This window comes from Cornus florida, unplaced genomic scaffold, assembly GCF_030987335.1.
Source record: "Cornus florida cultivar Cherokee Brave unplaced genomic scaffold, ASM3098733v1 CherokeeBrave_3.0.0_Hap2_Chr02, whole genome shotgun sequence".
NCBI classification, from domain to species: Eukaryota; Viridiplantae; Streptophyta; class Magnoliopsida; order Cornales; family Cornaceae; genus Cornus; species Cornus florida.
In genome coordinates, this window is record NW_026775572.1 from 77419859 (window position 1) to 77440347 (window position 20489).

The 20489-nt window shown below is 35.7% G+C and overlaps 1 protein-coding gene across 4 annotated transcripts in view; it reads right to left on the bottom strand.

Moving 5' to 3' along the window:
- Window positions 1-4444: 4444 nt before the first annotated feature.
- The window catches only part of LOC132295347 (uncharacterized), a 78190-nt gene continuing 62145 nt past the window's right edge, over window positions 4445-20489 (bottom strand). For 2 of the 4 annotated variants that reach the window (XM_059793575.1, XM_059793573.1), the window contains 8 exons: window positions 20237-20311; window positions 19974-20150; window positions 19770-19855; window positions 14251-14305; window positions 10340-10465; window positions 10143-10256; window positions 4982-5122; window positions 4445-4854 (listed from right to left, as the gene is read on the bottom strand). In XM_059793575.1, the coding sequence (XP_059649558.1) occupies window positions 4789-4854; window positions 4982-5122; window positions 10143-10256; window positions 10340-10465; window positions 14251-14305; window positions 19770-19855; window positions 19974-20150; window positions 20237-20311 (840 nt within the window). In that variant the 3' untranslated portion in view covers window positions 4445-4788. Of the gene's footprint in view, window positions 4855-4981; window positions 5123-10142; window positions 10257-10339; window positions 10466-14250; window positions 14306-19769; window positions 19856-19973; window positions 20151-20236; window positions 20312-20489 lie in introns of those variants that run through there. The other 2 variants (XM_059793574.1, XM_059793576.1) reach the window with 2 other exon arrangements.

Consider the following 20489-nt stretch of genomic DNA (forward strand, 5'->3'; position numbering starts at 1 on the left):
GTGATGTCTCTTTAGCAGAAATCAATCTCTTTTTAGGTTAAACCTTGTTGGGCGACCTTTTTTTTTTTTTTTTTTGGTTGATCTCTTAAGATTTGCCCGAACTTTATGAGCTGAGGGAGTAGGCTTTCTTATGCTTAATGAGCTTACCTTTTTTAAAAAAGGGAAGTATATTTACGAGCTTTACTCAGCTCGCCCCTTAAAAAGGAAAATATATTTTACGAGTTTCACTCAGCTCGCCCTTTAAAAAAGGAAGTATATTTTACAAGTTGATTTTTGATTTCGACCCCTTTTAATACGGAGGACAACAATCACGAGCTTCTTTCAGCTCGGGCCCTTATAGTACGAGGCACTTTTATATCAATCCCTTAGAATATGGGGAATGGCAATTACGAGCTTCATTCAACTTGCCCTTTAAAAAGGAAAATATATTTTACGAGCTTCACTCAGCTCGCCCTTTAAAAAGGAAGGTATATTTTACAAGTTGATTTCGACCCCTTTTAATACGGAGGACAACAATTACGAGCTTCATTTAGCTTGGGTCCTTATAGTACGGGGCACTTTTATATCAATCCCTTATAATACGGGGATGGCAATTAGAAGCTTCATTCAACTCGTCCTTTAAAAAGGGAGTAAGTTCTCCAAGCTTCATGAACCTATCCTTTTAATATAGGAGGTTCATCCTCGTGAGTTTCGTTATCTCATCTTTTTAATAAGAGAGACTAATTTTCGATAGTTGCGTGAGCTCATCTATTTGATAAGGAAGACTAATTTTCCAGAGTTTCGTGAGCTCGTATCTTTAATAAGAGAGGTTAATTTTCTGCCCCCATTCCCAAGCTTGCCTCTCATGCGCAAGGAGCACTAATGTGTACAGTTTGAACGAATAACATATATATATATATATATATATATATATATATATATATATATATATATCAGAATTAGTACAATTAAGGCAAAAACTTATCATTGAGCATCATAGGACCAAAATCATCCATGGAGCTAGCAATTATTCTCTAAAATAAGAATTTATTTATTTATTTATTTATTTATTTTTAAACCCTGTGAGTAGTACCCGCGGGTACTATGTGAATAGTACTCACAAAATATATATATATATATATTTTTAAAACCTTATGAATAGTACCCACGGGTACTATTCGTGTGACATGTGAATAGTACTCACAATATATATATATATATATATATATATATATATATATATATATATATTTTAAAACCCTGTGAACAGTACCCGCGGGTACTATTCATGTGAACAATACTCACAATTTTATTTTATTTTATTTTTTTCCCTGGGAACAGTACCCGTAAAGCGTAGTATTTTATCGAAGGGTCCCCTGGTGAACTACATCATTATGTAGGTGAACAATATTTTGCAGACAATTGGAAACACATAAAAAAATTGTTTCTCTTTAAATCATGTGCGGAAGTGTAGACATATATTTTGATATACGCGTAATGCATGAAACTTACCCGGTTAACAGCGATGATGAAGCGGTCGGGTGGGGCTTTCCAGCAATTTTACCGGATTGAGCAACTTTACCTTTGCTTTTGGCTACGCAATCCATGAACTGTTCTCTTTCTTTTAGAGAAAGCCAGATTGTAAAGGGACTGAATTACTTTTAAGTTTTGTCGTAAATTTCCCTTATACGAACCATGATTTGTTGGGACTAATATACGTTCCCACAGATGGCGCCAACTGTTGATGCCAAAAATCTACACGCTCCGAAGTTGGTGGCGATTCCTGTAAAACAAGAGAAGTGATGACCGGCGTGGTGCCGGCCGGGTGCACTCCAACGGTCAAGTTAGTACTTGACGATCTAATATCCGATAAGGATTATATATAAAATTTATGGCATACTTTTTTAGGTTGCCTCATCATCTCTTTTATAGAAGCATTAATGGTAATAGTAGTTGAAACGAGATTCTCCCTGATCCAAGATGATATCGTTTCCTTCTTACAGGAATGGTAACTCTGGTTACATATGGTAACTAGATATTTTTTATGATTCTATAAAAATTTTGAGTAAGATAAATCCCTTACCCTTATCTTATTTCTCTTTTGACTTTGAGTTGCTTATTATTTTTATCCTTATCACACACACACACACACACACACACACACACACACACACACATATATATATGTTTTACAAAAATATGATATTTTTCTGTACAACCAAACATGGGAATGAGAATAGTCATTCCATTCCCATTCCATTCTTTGACTCATTCCATTCCCACTTTATTTCATTCAACCACACCAAACTAGTCTTAAAGTGTAATTACATAGAAGTGCCTTAGGAGAAGGAAGTAATTATATGGAGTTTTGGAGTTAAGTGACATAAATAGATGAAAGTTACCTGATGGACTATAAATAGTAGGGGATGGAAGAAAGTTTTTGGGCCACACATTCATTTCTTCTCACCATTTTCTTTCTTTATCCATATATGTACATACTCCAATGGAAGAAAAGTGAAGATTGAAGCATTTTGGATTTTTGGGTAGGCATGGGCTTGGACTTGGAGAAAGCCACAAGAGAGTTTTCATTCTCCTCTCCGTACTCTACAAAACCACATTCGAAGTATTTCATTGGACAATTGCAAGTTTTGAAACTTCTTTCATTTGATGATATGTGGTCAATGATTATGGATTCCTTCCATTTTTGGAAAGATAATAAAATTAACACATCATGTCTAATTTGTATTCTATAAAATCTATTTGTTCTCCGCCGAGGTTTGGGTTTATTAATCTTAGATTAAACCTGAGCAAAAATTACTTTTACACCTTCTTAAGGTTTGATTTAATTTATCCTGACACCCCTTATAAAATAAAATACCTAAATTACCCTCCATCCCTACTTTTTATCTACCCATCTGGGCCATCTCTATCCTTCCATGGCTATCCTGCGCCACCTGAACCTCCGCCACCGCCACCGCCACCTCGCCTCCATCACCGGGGTTGGTCTCCATAAAAGTTGGCCCTTCTTGGATTCTTTCCACTAATAATATATAATGGAACAACTTTCCTGTTACTCTATAATATAACTCCCCGATAAGATCAGTGTTTCTTTGTCTTCCGACCACACATTGGAAAAAGGCATAGTCATCCACATTTCATGTATATAATGATTTCAAGTAATGAATATTGTTTGCCGCCTGGTTTAAAAAAATTCAAATATGATGGTTGTCAAAGCCACACACACACACACACACACACACACACGATGGCTGTCAAAGGCTCTGTAAAACAAATACCATGACAAGAGGACAAATACTTTGATCACTATAAAGACTTCATTTGTTTGGACGTAAAATATTTTTTAAAAAATATTTTTTTTTTTTTGGTATTTGATCGTCGTAAAATATTTATAAAGAAAAAAATATTAAATTTAACAAAAATAACTTATTCATCAATTTTCGGCAAGTTATTTTGCATGCCTCGCTTGATGGACTCAACCTTAACCTCGACGTAGACCTTTGCCAAAAATCGACAAGATAAAAAATAAAAAAATATTTTACCTAGAAAAGAAAAATATTTTCTAAAAAAAATATTTTACATTAAAACAAACAGATGAATCGGCTTGATGGAGGATGGCTAGCTTAGTATATATAGATTACAAAGAAGCAAATTGTTTACTAGATTATGATATCTTGCAAAGAGAGTAAAATCAAAGGAGTTTTACGACTTATAGGCAACAGCAACAACAAGAAGAATACAAACCAACTTCCCATACTGATCATTTCAACCAATGGTTGAATCTGACGAATCCCATGTTGAGAGGATCTGTAAGCAATTAAAAGCAATTTTATTGAAGAAGCCTTGCACAATTAGAAGTTTTGGCCGCCTGGAAAGGAGAAGGTTTTGTGCTGTGCCTGTCAGCCATGGATGGAATGATGCATAATGCAACGGCGGTGGTTCAGGATGGCCATGGGAGGATGGAAGTGGGTAGAGAGAGAAAGTGGGTATGGAGGGTAATTTAGGTATTTTATTTTATAAGAGGATGTAAAGGAAAATTAAACTAAACTTGAAGGGGGTGTTAGAGCAATTTTTGCTCAGGTTTAATCTGAATAAATCCAAACCTCGGGGGGTGACCATTTAACCCTTTTCTTTAGTAATCTTGTACCAAACATAATATTTCATTTCCCTTCATTGCCTTTCTTTTCTTTTCCTTCCATTACCCTCCAGCCAAACTGGGCCTTAATGATAACTGAAAGGAAAATGTTATATACACCACCACCAGTTTGAACATGGCTTTTTTACTCTCAGGCGGGTAAGAGCCACATCTATTTGCTCATTGTAAACCAACACCAAATCATGTTCGTAGGTAAGAAAATGCAGTGAGCATAACCCTTCTCAAGAATGGTCAATCTAGGCTAGCTTTGGAACTTGCATTGATAAAAGCTTCTATTAAGATCAATTATCATAAGTAGAAAACAATTTTGTATAATGTCATGCTGTCCTCCATCAATGACCACTCAGCATGACCATGAGTGAGCTAGTGAACAATGGGCCTTTTTTAAAAATCAAGATCACTATTATATACATCAATTGCCTACAGGGACATATTATCATCCCTATTAATCTGATGATCCGAAAACAAAAAAACACAAAAAAAACAAAAAACAAAAAACAAAAAACAAAAAAGGTGTAATAGGAACTAGAAAGTTTTTTGTTGGGCTCAGAATTTTAAGAGTTACTCTAGGTAAAAGTGCAGCAGAGACGAGAATATTTTAATCTGATGAAAGAATTTCAGTTAAGTTGACCAAATCATTGGTTCTTCCTCTGATAGAGTGAATAACCAACAAGGGCAGACATCAGAAATGTCCATAGTACCTGCAAAGAAACCGTCACAAGATGGATTACTTTATTAAGATGACATTTAGAAAAATAATGTAATGGTCCCAAAGATAAGTAAGCAATCAAAGCAAAACAATATAATTGAAATGAGTGTGGTAAGTACTGTATTAATTGTATGCCACCGCTCGAGCCTCTTGATTCTTGACTGCATGTCTTCAATTATGCCATCTAATGGAGAAACTTCCCTACTTGGTGAGGACTCTGAAGATGAACTGCTGCCCTGTTTGTTCACCACGGTATTGCACTGGGACATCAGAACAAGTAAATGATGATCACATAAAACTCATGCTTAAATTTCTGTGGTCCCAAGCATGCAAATATTAAAATTCTGTTGTCTTGTTTTTTAAAATTTCTTTCTTCTTTTGAGGATGGATGTCTTAATACATTGGGACGATGCAAACCCAGGATCAAGTACTTAAATAGTTTAAGTTGCCTTTATTTTGGGTGCGTGTTAGTGTACACACACACATAGACTAGCTTTCCTACAGCAAACAGGCAAAACTTGCTCATTGACTTGACTTGATCATCCTACACAAAACACTCGAGTGCATCTGCCTATCAGTGGCATTATCATTGAAGTTTTTGAAGACTGCATTACCTTTTCTTCAGTTTGTGTCTAGTTTAAAATGTAAGGCTCGTCAATTAGGCAAGCATAATAGAGATGCCTTTCCTCCTAGAGTTAATAATCGGCAGTCTTCTCCTTTTGAGTTAGTGCATATCGACATTTGGGGCCCTGCCCATCATAAAAGTGTACTAGGTTTTTATATTTTGTTACTTTTGTTGATGACTATTTCCAGTCATTTGTCTGTGCTTTGTCTTCAATTTCAAATCCTCAATCCTATCTTCAGCAATAGCATTGTCCTCTTCTGGTTGGAAACATGCAACGGTTGAGGAAATGACAGCTCTTTAGCAAAATGATACGTGAGACTTAACTCCTTTTCCTCCCGGAAAGCAAGCAATTAGTTGTTGCAAGCAATTAGTTGTCGCTGGGTGTATGCCATCAAATATTATCTAATTGAAAGGTTAAAGGCTCGCTTGGTACCTAAAGATATACTCATACATTTGGGGTAGATTATTTTGAAACTTTTTCTCCCGTAGCTCGCCCTACTTCAATTCAGGTTCTTTTATTAGTTGCAAATATTCACAATTGGCCTCTCTACCAGCAAGATATTAAAAATGCCTTCCTACATGGAGCAACCACCTGGTTTGTTGCTCAAGGAGAGTCACATTGTGTCGGTTAAGGAGAGCTATATATGGGTTAGAACAGTCTTTAAGGGCATGGTTTGACAAATTTAGTGCTGCAGTAAGTAAATATGGATTAAAAAAAAACATCAGATGACTCTGTTTTTGTGAGACATTGTGAAAGTGGTACCATCATCCTAGCAGTTTATATAGACAATATTGTAGTGACAGGGAATGATAAAAATGGTATTGATGACCTAAACCAATTTTTGAGCAACCATTTTCATATGAAAGACTTGGGCCGGTTGGGACACTTTTTTGGAATAGAGTTAGCAACATCTCATAAAGGAAATTGTATATCTCAAATGATGTATGTGATTTATTAAGTGAGATGGGAATGTTAGGAGCAAAACTGAATGATACTCCCATGGATTCAAGGATAAAGTATAGTCCAGATTTAGCGAAAACTTCTTGATGATCCAGTAAGATATCAAAGACTTGTCGGAAAATTAATATACTTGACTATGACGAGAGGAGACATAACCTTTGCTCTAGGGTGGTAAGTCAATTTATGCAACAACCCAGGCAACCTCATTTGGATGTAGTATATCGTATTTTAAGATATTTGAAAGGAACTCCTAGTAAAGGGCTTGTCATCAAGTCTTCAAAAAAACATGGATATTGTTGGGTTCATAGATGTTGATTGGAAAGGAAGCCAAAATAGTTGTTAAAAGGCTCAAGGCACACTAAGGCGCCAAAAGTCTTATGGAGCCTAAGTGCATGGCGCAAAAAAAAGCGCGATCCTGATTGAAGTATGGCACTTGTGTAATAATAATGCATATTAATTATAAGTATGCAACAAAAACTTGACAGTTTTAAAATAAGGATTTTTTTCAGCATATAAATATATCTTTTCTATATATATATATATATCTTTTCTATTTGCATATGATCTCAATACATGTACAATTGGACGACATAAAATTCTCTAACAATTGTATTTTTAATATTTGCTCAAATATCCTTTCATATGCATATGCCTTAACAAAATTAAATGTGATTTCAAAATCTGAAACAATAAAACTATAATCATGCAAATTTTAAACATATATTACTATATATATTCAGAATCAAGCTATGATATTAGACATTTTAATTTAGTAGTCATTAAATAAAAAAGAAAATGATATGAATAAATGAATAAAAAGGGAAAGGCGCGCCTTTTTTTCGAGCCTGGAGCCAACTAAAAAGTGCGAGCCTAAAAGCTTTATGTGAGCCTGGTATTACAAGGGGAGACTTGTCCCACACAAATCCGGATGGGAAGTGAAATGGGTATATATGGTTGGGTGTTAGCCCCACCTAATAACTTAAGTTTTTGGATCGGATCGCGAGGCACCCAACTCGTTAGAGTTGGTATCAGAGAACTTAATCCTTGATCCGATGCTATGCCACGTGCCCGGTCTAGAAGCGTCTAGGTGGCCACCCCGGGTAGGCAGGGTGGCCCGATGTCAGTGAGGGCATTGCGAGTTAAGGTCGGGGAGACTGTTATAAAGGAAGACTTATCCTACATCGGATCTGGATGGGTAGTGAAATGAGTATATATGGGTTTGGTGTTAACCCCACCTAATAGCTTAAGTTTTGGGCTCAGATCATGAAGCACCTGGCCCATTACACTGCCCAGTACTAGGTTAAGGCGCTCTAGCTGAGCCTCAACGAGCCTAGGGCTTTTTTGGAGCCTAAGCGCGCCTTTAACAACTATGCCAAATGGATAGGAGGTCTACATCTGGATATTGCACATTTGTGGGTGGTAATTTGGTATTATGGAAAAGTAAGTAGCAAAATATCGTGGCCAGATCAAGTGCAGAGGCAGAGTATAGAGCAACGGCTCATACAACTGCAAATGATGTGGGTAAAATCTCTTTTAAAAGAGATGGGCTTTTCCAGTGACAAGTCTTAGAGAATGATTTGTGATAATCAGGTTGTTATGTGCATAGCTAGTAAGCCGGTGTTTCATGAAAGCACTTTGTGAGAGACTTGGTGATGAAGAAAAAGATGGTTAATAATCAGGTTCTTATGTGCATTGCTAGTAAGCCGGTGTTTCACGAAAGCACTTTGTGAGAGACTTGGGGATGAAGAAAACGATGGTTACAACTTATGTGACATCTAAAGATCAATTTAGAGATGTATTTACCAAAGCATTGGGAAAGTCTCAATTTTCGGAATTATGCAACAATCTGGGAATGATAGATATCTATGCTCCAGTTTGAGGGGAGTGTTGGGTATTAATGTAATTAGTAGTAGAGTTGTGGCCTTATTGTAAATAAGCAATACTTGTAATTATATATGCACACATAACTGTTGGGGTTCTCTATAATTGAGAGAAAACACCAAAAAGTATTTCTTCCTCTCTCTCTCTATATAATATATATCTTTCAACAAATAATTTTGCATTTACCAGATAAGCAATACTTGTAATTATAGTTCTGAAGTTAACAGAGAATTTTGCAACAAATAATTTTGTAAATAAACAATACTTGTAATTATATATAGGGTAAAGTGCAAGAAACCCCCTTCAACTATTAGCCAAGTGCAATTACCCCACGGTCGGAACTACAAATAACCCCCTTCAACTATGAATTTTGTTCAATTTAAGGACAGAGAAGGTTTTTCCAGTCCACTCAAAATTGGACACCTCAGCAACCTCATCACACACACATATATACTTCTCCCCAATGTCCACCATGGACAGCCCCAACCCCACCGTCCCGCTTTCTGCTACACAGACTCCACCGCCATCTAAGCCTTTATCACAACCATCTGATGGGCCACCACCTCAAAAATTTCTTCGTCTCTCTCCAATCTAGTGACAGATTCTAATAGTGGCAGTAAAAATCAGTCCGGTGGCGAAACGGTGAAAGGCTCAACCAACGACGATGAAGAAATTGGTGATGGTGATCAGAATGCTGTGATGGTGTTTTGACAACGCAACCCACGGCAATGGTGGCAGAAAATTCTAGGACACTTTCTCTTATCTCTTCAATCTTGATTTTGTCTCCCAGTTTCTTGCTTGGGGCAACCCGTAAACCCAACTACAGACGTGGTTGTTGTCGTGGCAGTGGTTTCAATTGAAGTTTTGTAATATTGGTTTGGGCATGGGTGGAGAATTTTGTGATGTTTGCTTGGTGATCGGTGACAATATATTCAAGGGGTTTTGCGATTAGGTTTGCTTGCGATTGGATTTTGCAAATCAATTCTTGTGATACGGTTTGCCAAGGGGTTGAGAATGTTGCGATTTGGTTTGCTTGTAATTGGGGTTGGGAATTTTGCAATTGGATTTGCTTGTGGTTGGGGTTGAGAATCGGTTCCGTTAATGTCAGTATGGAATCAAATTTCTCTTCTTCCAGTTACCATGAATATGGACAATGTGGAAATGCATGTGGACACGAGCTATATATACACACACACACAGAGGGAGGGAGAGGGGTTCAACTAACAACGCTTGATGAAGACGATGAACATGGAGGGGTTTAGTCCTAACAGGAAGTTAACAATGATTGACGAAGAAGATGAACATGGATATATATATATATATATATATATATATATATATATATATACTGTATACATATAGACATAAGGGTATTTGTCATTTAATAGAAGGGCATTATGGTCTTTTATCTTTCATAAGGGTTGTATGGTCATTTAATTAAATTTGGGTTGTCAATCCATCAGCTGATCACCGGATTGGGCAAATTGCAACCAAAGTGCTAAGTTCATGGGGGTTTTCTGCCACTTTAGGAGTCCAAGGGGTTGTTTTTTGCTAAAAGGGACATAGTTGAAGGGGGTTTCTTGCACTTTACCCTTATACATACATACATAATTGTTCGGGTTCTCTGTAATTGAGAGAACACACCAAAACGTATTTCTTATTTCTCTCTCTCTCTCTCTCTCTCTCTCTCTCTATATATATATATATATATATATATATATATATTAAATTTCAACAAATAATTTTGCATTTACCAAGTCACCAATTTTCATAGAACAAATGTAGGATAACCAATTTACACAATAAAAAGTACCTGAGATTGTATAAATTCCACAAGTTCCTGCAACCTTGCTGCTTGCTGAGTGTTAATACCACTGGAACTCCTTTCCAGTGCGGGTAATCTCTCCAGAACTATTTGAAGGTAACTCTAAGGACAACAGTGAATTCTCACGAGTTGTAAACAATTTAAGCACACAACAAGTGAAATATACATAAGTTAAGAGGATAAACCTTCGTTGTATATGAACCATCCAAATTAAGAGCTGAACCAGCAGCTGCCACGGCTTCCTTATCGATCCCTTTGATTTGTATGTAAGGACTTGGAGCATCTTGTAGATTATCAACCTCAATAAGGATCTGAAAAGGATAACAATCGTCCAATTTAAAAGCCATTTTGTGTCAAAAAATTGAGGCGTGGCTATTTTAGAACCGTAGTTGCTTACAAGGAAAACTAAATAACCAGATATAAATTCATGTAAGATATAGATCACTAACCAAAATGGAATGGATATAATCAAGCATCAATATCATTTACCAATTTCAGAAACTTCGGATAAGATCTAAACTTAGTTATACCACACAACTATACAACATAAAAAACGAAATAAAAAATCTAAAGTAAGCATTTATTGTAGAAATTAATAATCACTACGAAATTAAATTTTAAGTTAGAAAACTATATGGAACAGCTTCAGCTTCCAGCATAGCATAATCTATGGGAGACATATTTTTGTGTTGAAGAAAATAATAGAACCTCCATGGCCAAAAGCATCTAAACTGAAATTTCAACAAGTGAAGAAAGCATTACCAGAAGCCTCTGTTTATGGTCTAAAGTTTCCCAACTGATAAGCTTAATGGACAAAATGCTGGCAATTATTGGACGGAACTTTCATGACATGGATTTGAATTTTCGCCTATTATTTCTAACAATTTGTTTCATATGTAATAATTTATTGCAACTCCATAGTAAGAAAACACGAGGTCCACATGCATAATTGCATATTAAGTGGAACAGAATCAGCCTAGTGATTTACAAAGGAGCAAACACCAAGGTTCAAATCCAATCACCTATGAAAAAAGTTACACAAACACATAGAGAAAGGAAAAAGATATGACACCAAGGACTATCTAAACAAGAACTAAATCAATAACATAGATACAACAAATTATTACCCAATTTTTTTTCACAATGTTGCAAATGCTATAGGAAATTATAGACAGTCTGAGATGTACTAAAATATTGTTCTCTTTAGGACAATTCGTGTCTCTCACAGTATTTGAGTAATGAAGCAACAAAAGGCATGCCATTTGCTGGATATGAAAGCGCAGCTAATAGCTACAACTATCTATTTAATCAGCAGAATTAAAGAAAGCAGAAGCGCAACTCTAACACCTTCTTGCCATTAAATCAATATACATTAAAATAATATAGTAAAAAGTATAGAAAATGAGTTAGTTGAAGAGGGTAGGAGGAAGGAAAAAGATATACATATGGTTTTCAGTGACTTAGGAAAAGCATATGATCAGTTTGAAAGAGAAATAATTTGGTGTCTTTTACAAAGAAAACAAATTCCTCTAAAAATGATACAGATCCTTCAGGATATGTATATGAACACAGAAACTAGAGTTTGCTCTATATGTGGTGAGACAAGTGAGTTCTCTATAAACATAGGATGCTACCAAGGATCAATACTAAACCCATCTCTATTTACAATAATTTTAGATAAAATAACAAAAGACTTCTAAGGAGACATGCCATGGTGCATGTTCATTTGCCGATGACATAGTGCTATCGAATACCTCTAACGAAAACTTAATAGTAAAATTAGAAATGTGGAGAATGCAGTAGAATCAAAAGATTGAAAATTAGTATGACTAAAACAGAATATATGGAATGTAATTTTGATAGAGTCGGTACTGATAAAATAATAATCACGCTTCAAAACCAAAGAATTATCAAAATAATCAATTTTGATATTTAGGATCAATAATACAGAAGAATGGAGAGATAGATAGTGATATAACTAGTAGAATTGGATAAACTTGGACAAAATGGAAGACAGACAAGTGGCATTTTATATGATAAAAGAATAACGAGTAAATTAAAAGGAGAATTCTATAAAACAACTATTAGGCCACCAATTTTATATGAAATAGAATGATGGTCTTTAAAAAAGAAACAAGAACAATGCATTCATATGGCAAAAATGAGGATATTTAGATAGATGGTTGGAGAGACTAGAAGAGATTAGGTTACTAATGAAAGTGTGAGGAAAAATTAAGTGTGGCACCCAATAGTGATAAAATAAGAAAAATTAGACTTAGGTGGCATGGACATATTCAAATAAGACCTATAGATGCATCGATAAGAAGAATAGTTTGCATAAAAGGTAAGAAACAGATAGGACAACCAAAATTAACATGGGATGAATATAAAATGATAGATGATGTGTAATAGAAAAGAAAGGGGGAAAAAAAGAGAGAAAAGAATTCATGTGGCCAATGCAATTCAAATGGGATTGAGGCAAGGATGATGAAGATATAAAAGCTGAGCATCACGAAAGTAAGAATGTTGAGATGGATATGTAGCAAAACAAGGGATGAAATTCGAAAGACACTTGTGAGGTGGTTGAAATAGCACCTGTTGAAGATAAACCAAGATAATCGATCAACTTGGTTTAGGCATGTGCAAATAAAACCACTAAGTGCACCAGGAAGAGTGTGACATGGTCTTAGAGGAAGTTGGAAGATGAAAACTAACATGTATAGAGTTAGTAAGGAATGACATGATAACATGTAGTTTGACCGAGACTATAGCCTTAAAAAGAGCAAAATAGAAAAACATTATTAAAAAATCGACCCCAAGTAGTTGGAAAAAGGCTTTGTTGAGTTGAGTAACAAAATCCTTGAAAGGCTTGAGATTACCGCTATTATAGATTAAAAGAAAATTACTACAAGTTGGTAACAAGACATGTGTTGGAGAATATCATAGGGGTGATTTTAGCCTATGATAGAATATTGATTGGAGTGATTTATAGTATTGATTTTAGCTCCATCAATGTATTTTATATATTTATCACTTGTATTCTTTCACCTATAAATAGAGGTGCTGATAGCAAACAATATTAAGAGAGAATATAAAAAAAATGATGTAGCCCCTTTGGGCTTTGTGTGGTGTGTTCTTCATGTTTAATTTCTCTCTTCAACTTTTATATCTTTCAACAACATGCATGAATAAAGTTTTGTAAAGACAGTCAAAAAGTTTACAATGCATTAATATGCATTATTTGAACGTACATTATAAAAATGGTTGTAAGAAAGTCGGCCATGTTGAAGGCTAACTAGGACATACGTAATAGAACAATATACATACTGCGTAGGTATTGTCCAACAACTATATCTCAATCACTAATCAAAAAAATTGATAACAAAAACATAATAAAACTAATAAAATAGGACCAGACTTTGAAACACAACTTATGCGAAAGTGTATTTTGTAGAATGGACTAAAGCTATACTACATGGAAGCTGGTATGCACAGATGGATTTATCTAGTTTCCAGTAGGCGCAGTCCTCCCACTCAGCAATAAATGAAGATCAGAAACTATACTAATTGGCATCCACTTTGTCATTGGCCTATACTAATGGGAAGATCAGAAACCATTCTAGTTAGTTAGCAGTCATTGCTGACACTGAAAATGCTGTGTCTAATGATCCAAGCATTATATTGTCTTTAATCTCACGAATTGAAGTTATGATAACATCAAATTGCAAACAGAACATCATCTGAGAAAGTTTGTAGGAACTTGTGAGCATGCATAAGAGGGAAGCACCCACGCAAGCTCATGAATTTTTTTTTAAGAACTTTCACACATAAAAATAATGATACATATATGCTATCCAAATGGCTTATACAGATCACCATATCAAAATTTATAGTTATCCAGAAAATTCAATGTGTCAAAAGATGCTTCAGAATTAAAGGAATTTATTAGGGCGACTATTTATAACATTTAGGAAAATTTAAGAAAAAAAAAAAAGGAATTGTGAATGCCATCTCATCCAGAACTGAGTTTGCTTGGAAAAAGTATACTTTCTCCAACTAGAAGATATGCCTTGTCAACGTAAATACTAAATATTACCTTTCCGTCTTGGTAAATGTATGCAGATGCTTCAATGTAAGCTACAGCGTGATACCTGACATGACAAAAGAATCAAAGGGAACATTTCAACTGGAAAGAATACCACATTATCAGGTTATCAGCATAGAAAATAAATAAGTGAATGAAGATCCATCATCCATGACCGCATTTAAATCAAATAATTATGGAGCCAAAAACCAACAGTAATGGGTTATTGCAATTTGAGGTTCAATGGGAAGAAATAAGAGAAATATAGAGAAGAGGAGGAAAATCCACTTTTGAACTTAATTGATTTATATAAAACACACTTGCCAACCAAAGAGAACTTGAATGACATATCCCTCAATGAAAATAATACATATTGCCACAAACACAGTTAATCCACAAATGCAAACTTGCCTGTGCATCACTGGGAGCATATTCATCTACAAGTTAAAAGAAGTTTACAAGCTGGTTTCCAGTCTTAAAAAAAATGGAATGCACAATTGTCTTGCAAGAAGATTTTCCAAACAAAATGCCAACTTATCACATACACTTCGATTCATGAAAGCTATACTTTTCCTTCCTAATTATTAACAAAAAACCTAAACTATTTGATAGAAATAAGTTATAGCTTGTGTAAGTTCATACTTCATGTTTGATAGCTTGAATTTATCTTCATCTAGCACCTCACCTCTTGCCATGTCACGTTGCTAGATTTATTTTTAAGGAACAACATTCAGATGCAGAGTAAAGTTGGGTTCAAATTGAAGCTTGTGTTTTCAGTTTGATAATTTACATGCAATAGCTTGAATACAGCTTCATCTTACCTCTTGCTCTCCCACGTTATCAGAAACAGTCAGATGCAACAATCTTGTTTATTAAGAGTAATTTACACTTTTATCCCACACAAGTAATAGTCGGGTTTGAATTGAGCTCCCACGGTTTCAGTTGCTCACTCATTAACTGATCGTCATAAGGAATTATTTCATTGACGGAATGGATGGAAACATTAACAGAAATAATAAAAGTAATAATGAAAGTGTGAGGGGAACACTAGGTATAGCACTATTAAATGATAAAATTAGAGAAAGTAGACTTAGGTGGAATGACCATACCAACATAGACCCAATGATGCACCCGTTAGAAGAGGAAGAATTGTTTGCATAGAAGGTAAGCAACAAAGAGGCTGACCGAAACTTACATGGGATGAAGCAATAAAGAACAATTTTTTTTTTTTTTGATAAGTAAGAATTTATTAAAAGCGCTCAAAAGGGAAGCGAAGCCCAAAGAAAACAAAAAGGGCCAAAAGGCGCCTTAGACCTTCAGAGAGGCCAAGAAAACACCAATTTAACCATATTTCCAAATATTATTCCACCTTCACCAAGCATCATTAATGTTGCTTCCACCTTCACTCTCTATAAAAATTCCCACCATATCTCCAATAATCGAGCCCATTACCACTGCTACTTCATCCATTTCCTCTATGCAACCAACACACCACCACCACCACCACCACCTCCATCAACCAAGCCCATCACTGCCACCACTTCCACCAACTCTCTATACAGAACACCATTACCCAGTGTCGGATTTGCCATATGATGCAGGAAAATTAAAGCAGCCTAGCTAAGCCAAGCAGATCCACAAGGTAAATAGATCACATCTGCAAGTAATTTTATGATCGGCACGCTATTACCAGTGTCATTAGGTTTTTTATTTAAAGTCCCGTGTCAGTCATTTTAGTGGCTCAAGTGGTGTTATCCATCTTTTCATTATTAAAGCAACAATAGTTGCTAATCTCACTATAAAAACAACTTAAATAGATTGTGACCAAGCTAGGCAACCTATTTTTTGAAAATCAGTAAATAAAACCTTCCTTCAATCTTAGGAACCCTAGAAATTATATTTTTCAGTACCCCTTGAACTATGACATTCTCCATTATCTGTTAGTTTTCATTATTCTCTTCACTAAATCAGGTATGAAAGCCTGGCAACAATAGTTGCTAATCTCACTATAAATACAACTTAAATAGAATTTGAGCAAGCTTGGCATCCTATTTTTCGAAAATCAGTAAATAAAAGCTTCCTTCATTCTTAGGAACCCTAGAAATTATATTTTTCAATACCCCTTGAACTATGACATTCTCCATTATCTGTTAGTTTTCGTTATTCTCTTCACCAAATCAGTTATGAAAGCAAATTTCGATTGATTAAGAGGTCTACCCATGAGAAAGGATGTGGAGGCAGAGTACAGCAAGCCAAGCCACTGGGCTGTGGAGTTAAGATGCATGGTTGAGGATTTGTGTTGGACTAGTCAAGCTGTCCAGCAATGGACACATAAGACGACTAAATGAAGGTATCAGAGGCAATCACCACCTCTTGGGTATACCAGAAGATTTAAGAATGAAGAACAAATCAATGTTGAGAAAGACTTCAACTCCATCCAACGACAAGCACCGAGAGAGGAACCTGACCTGGTAGATTGGAGGACATATTGGCACAAACACTCAATTTAATTGGTGAACAAATAAACATCAAAGTTGATTTCTCCGGAAAAATGGATGCCGAAAACTATAAAGATAAAAATCAAATTTAGAGAATAATTCAGAGTGGAAACAATGGCTCAATGGAGGAAAGTGTAACTTGAAAACCCTAAGTTAAAAATCACTGCATTTAAACAATGACTGAGAGTTGAAGAGGTGTGTATTGGATATGACAAGCAAAAACTTACCATGTAAGAGCCGCATGAAAGCAAAGCTATGCAACCAATTTTAACAACTCATTATGTAATGAAAATATATGAAATTCAATTCATTGAAGCAAAGTAACATTTTGGTCAAAGAATACACATCAATTTTTATTATTTTTTACCGAGAGTACCAATAAATGGAATCTCATCATCTCCCAGGATTGAATCATAGCTAGTCAATAGGACTTATGTTGGCATATTTCGTTGAACAAAACTAGAGTATGTACTTTTGTTTTTATTTCTAGATTGGTTAGGAAATTTAAAAGTTAGTGTCATGGTAGTTATCTCTTGCACGTGGACAAATATGGAATTTAAGCTACATTCAAGGGTAAAAGTGTAATCTTCTACACCAAGGGTATAAAGGTAATTGACACTCCAAGGCACTCACCAAAAATTAAGGTCATGCATTCGTACATTAGGGTTTTCTAAGATTTCATGTTTTGATTTGGAAAATCCTACTAAAAAATGCATGTGAAGTGGTGCCGCTCATGGGATTAGTGAGGTGGACGATGCTCTCCAAAGTCTTTGGTTGCGACACCATCTGATGCATCCAACTCTTTGCCTATTGCCCTTTGTAAAGGTACTCGGTCCTTTGTCACTAACCATCCATTATAAATCTTTATCACCATCTTTCTCATGTTTCTCCTCCAAGTTGTTAACCACTCTTGTTCCTAAGCACATGCAGGATGCCCTCTCTGATCCGGGCTGGAGGAAAGCAATGGAAGATAAAATGGGTGTTTTACATCATAATGGAACATGGGATCTTGTTCCACTGCCTCCTGGTACCAAACCTATTGGTTATAAGTGGCTATATACAGTGAAATACCTCCCTGATGCTTCCATCGAGCATTTAAAAGCACACCTTGTTGCTAAAGGTCAGACACAGACATATCAAACATGATGTTGATTATTATGAGACCTTCTCTCATGTTGCCCAATGCCAAGATCTTTTCTGTTCATGTTTTAATTTCAATTGCTGCTAATCTTAATTGGCTTTTATTCCAGTTAAATGTTAAAAATGCCTTCTTACATGGTTACTTTGCAAAGTTTATATGGAGAAACCACCCTGGGTTTGTTCAGGGATAGTGTAAACACACTCTCTGTCGTATAAAGAAAGCCCCGTATTCCAAGAGCCTGGTTTGAAAATATTTCTGAGGCAGCATTAGAATTTTGTATTCACAGAAGCCAAACAGATCATTCAGTATTTCATCAACATACTAAAACAGGTTAAAATTTTCTTGTAATATATGTAGATGACATCATTATCACCAGTGATGACTTTGTAGACATTACTAAGTTGAAATTGTTTCTGCAACAATGATTTTAGTCTAAAGACTTGGGTAAACTCAAATAGTTTTTAGGTATTAAAGTTGCTCGATTTAAGCAAAGGTATAAGTTGTTATGACAAATGTACCGAACCCAAGAACAAATCAAGAAACACGATAGAAAAGAAATCACATCACACACAAATAACACAAAGATTTACCGTGGTTCAGCAAAGCCTACATCCAAAGTGGAGATCCGGCGAAAGTTTTCACTATGCGAAAAATAGGAGATTACACGTTTCAGCCCCACTTTCTCTGCGATTTTCAGTGTCTCTATATCTCCCACTCCAAACCTTAAATGCCCTTATATATCGGGCTACAAGAGAGGCCCACACAAAGCTCACTCAACGGGTCGCAACGCAACCCGACACCAAATTCGGGCCACAACATCACAGTTGTCTTAGAGGAAGTATGTGTTGGACTTGCTAGAGGAAACACGTCTGTTAACTGGTCGTCCAGTTGCAATTTCTATGGATCCAAACACTAAACTCTTGATTGTTGATAGATTTATTTGACGATCCTGGCAGATGCCGTCAACTAATTGGGAAACTAGTTTATCTCACAACTACTCATCATGATAACTCATAAGCAATTAGTATAGCGAGTCAGTTCATGGGAACTCTTAAGGTGCCACATTGGAATGTTGTTCTTCAGATTATTCGATTTCTCAAGCAAGCTCCGAGCCTCAGGTCGGGTTTTTGTATAGACCTATTGGGCACCTTGAGACGGAAGGTTTTACAGATGTTGATTGGGCTGGTTCTCCCTCAGATAAAAGATCCACTACATGATACAGTACCTTCTTAGGTGGTAATCTGGTAACACGAAGGAGTAAGCAACAAATAGTGGTAGCTCAATCCAGTGTTGAAGCTAAGTACACGATGATGGCATACACCTCTAGTGAGTTAATATGGCTACAACGTTTCCTTAAGAAACTTGGTTTGACAGTCAAAAACCCTATTCAATTGTTTTGTGATAACCAAGCCGCTCTCCGCACTGCCTCTTTCATGAGAGGATCAAACATATTGAAGTTAACTGTCACTTTATTCGAGATAAGATATTGAGTGGAAACATCTTTACACCGTTTGTGAAATCTGAAGATCAACTTGCTAATATGTTTACCAAGGCTCTGAGTCATAATCACTTGATGAATATGTGCTCCAAGCTGGGATTATAGGATATATATTCTCCCACTTGAAGGAGAGTATTAGAATCTATATATGTAATTTGTATTTCTTCCAAGGGCATATTAGTCTTTCCAATGTAACTCCATTATATATATATATATATTCAAGTGAGAGAAGAAAAGATAAAAACTCTCACAAAAATTGCCAAATATCATTCTTCTTCTTATGAAACCCTAATTTGAACATTATGAAACACAGTTTATGAAGAGAACTTAGATACATGATTCCGAAAGAAAAACTAATTAACATCAGGCTTTAGAGTTCAAATATGTGGCCTACCCAAGGTTAAGAAGGCCAGCAACTGTACTGATGCTGATATCAAAATCCACTTTTGGTTGTATGATAAAATTCCCCTCTCTTATAGGCTAACAAAAGAAATTGCAAGGCAATAAGGATCAACATTCACTTTGATTTAAAGGTGGAAAAGAAGGGCACTAAAAAGATGAGAAAGAAACCAGTTTCTAATCAAATTAAATTACAAACCTCCCTGATCAGCAATGCAAATCTTCCCTCACATATTCTGACACGTATGCAATCACTCTCTGCTAAGTGGCCATTAGCAGGAATTCCAGGAAGCCTAAAATATATATCAATGAAATTCTGAACAGAACTGCAGATCTTTGTAGGGTCAAGGATTTTCAGAATATCTTGATATGCCACCTGATATTGATAAAAACATATATAATGATGTCAAATTAAAAGACCCTTAAGTAATTTTGGACAGAAGCATTACAAAAAGGACTTACTTGCTTGTTGCTTTTCAACACAAACAAAGAACTTTCGGGGGATAGCACAGGATCAAAATCATTTCGAATTTTGAGCTGGAATAAAGTTCAAAAGCAACACAACATCAAAATTACCTCATAGACACCACAATCAATACTCATGTATGAAAGTTGTCATTTATCCCGTATGAATGGTCGACTACATAGATTCACTTTTTTTCACTCTTATCTATTCATACACCATTTCGTTTATTAGGTTTCACTTTTTCAGAAC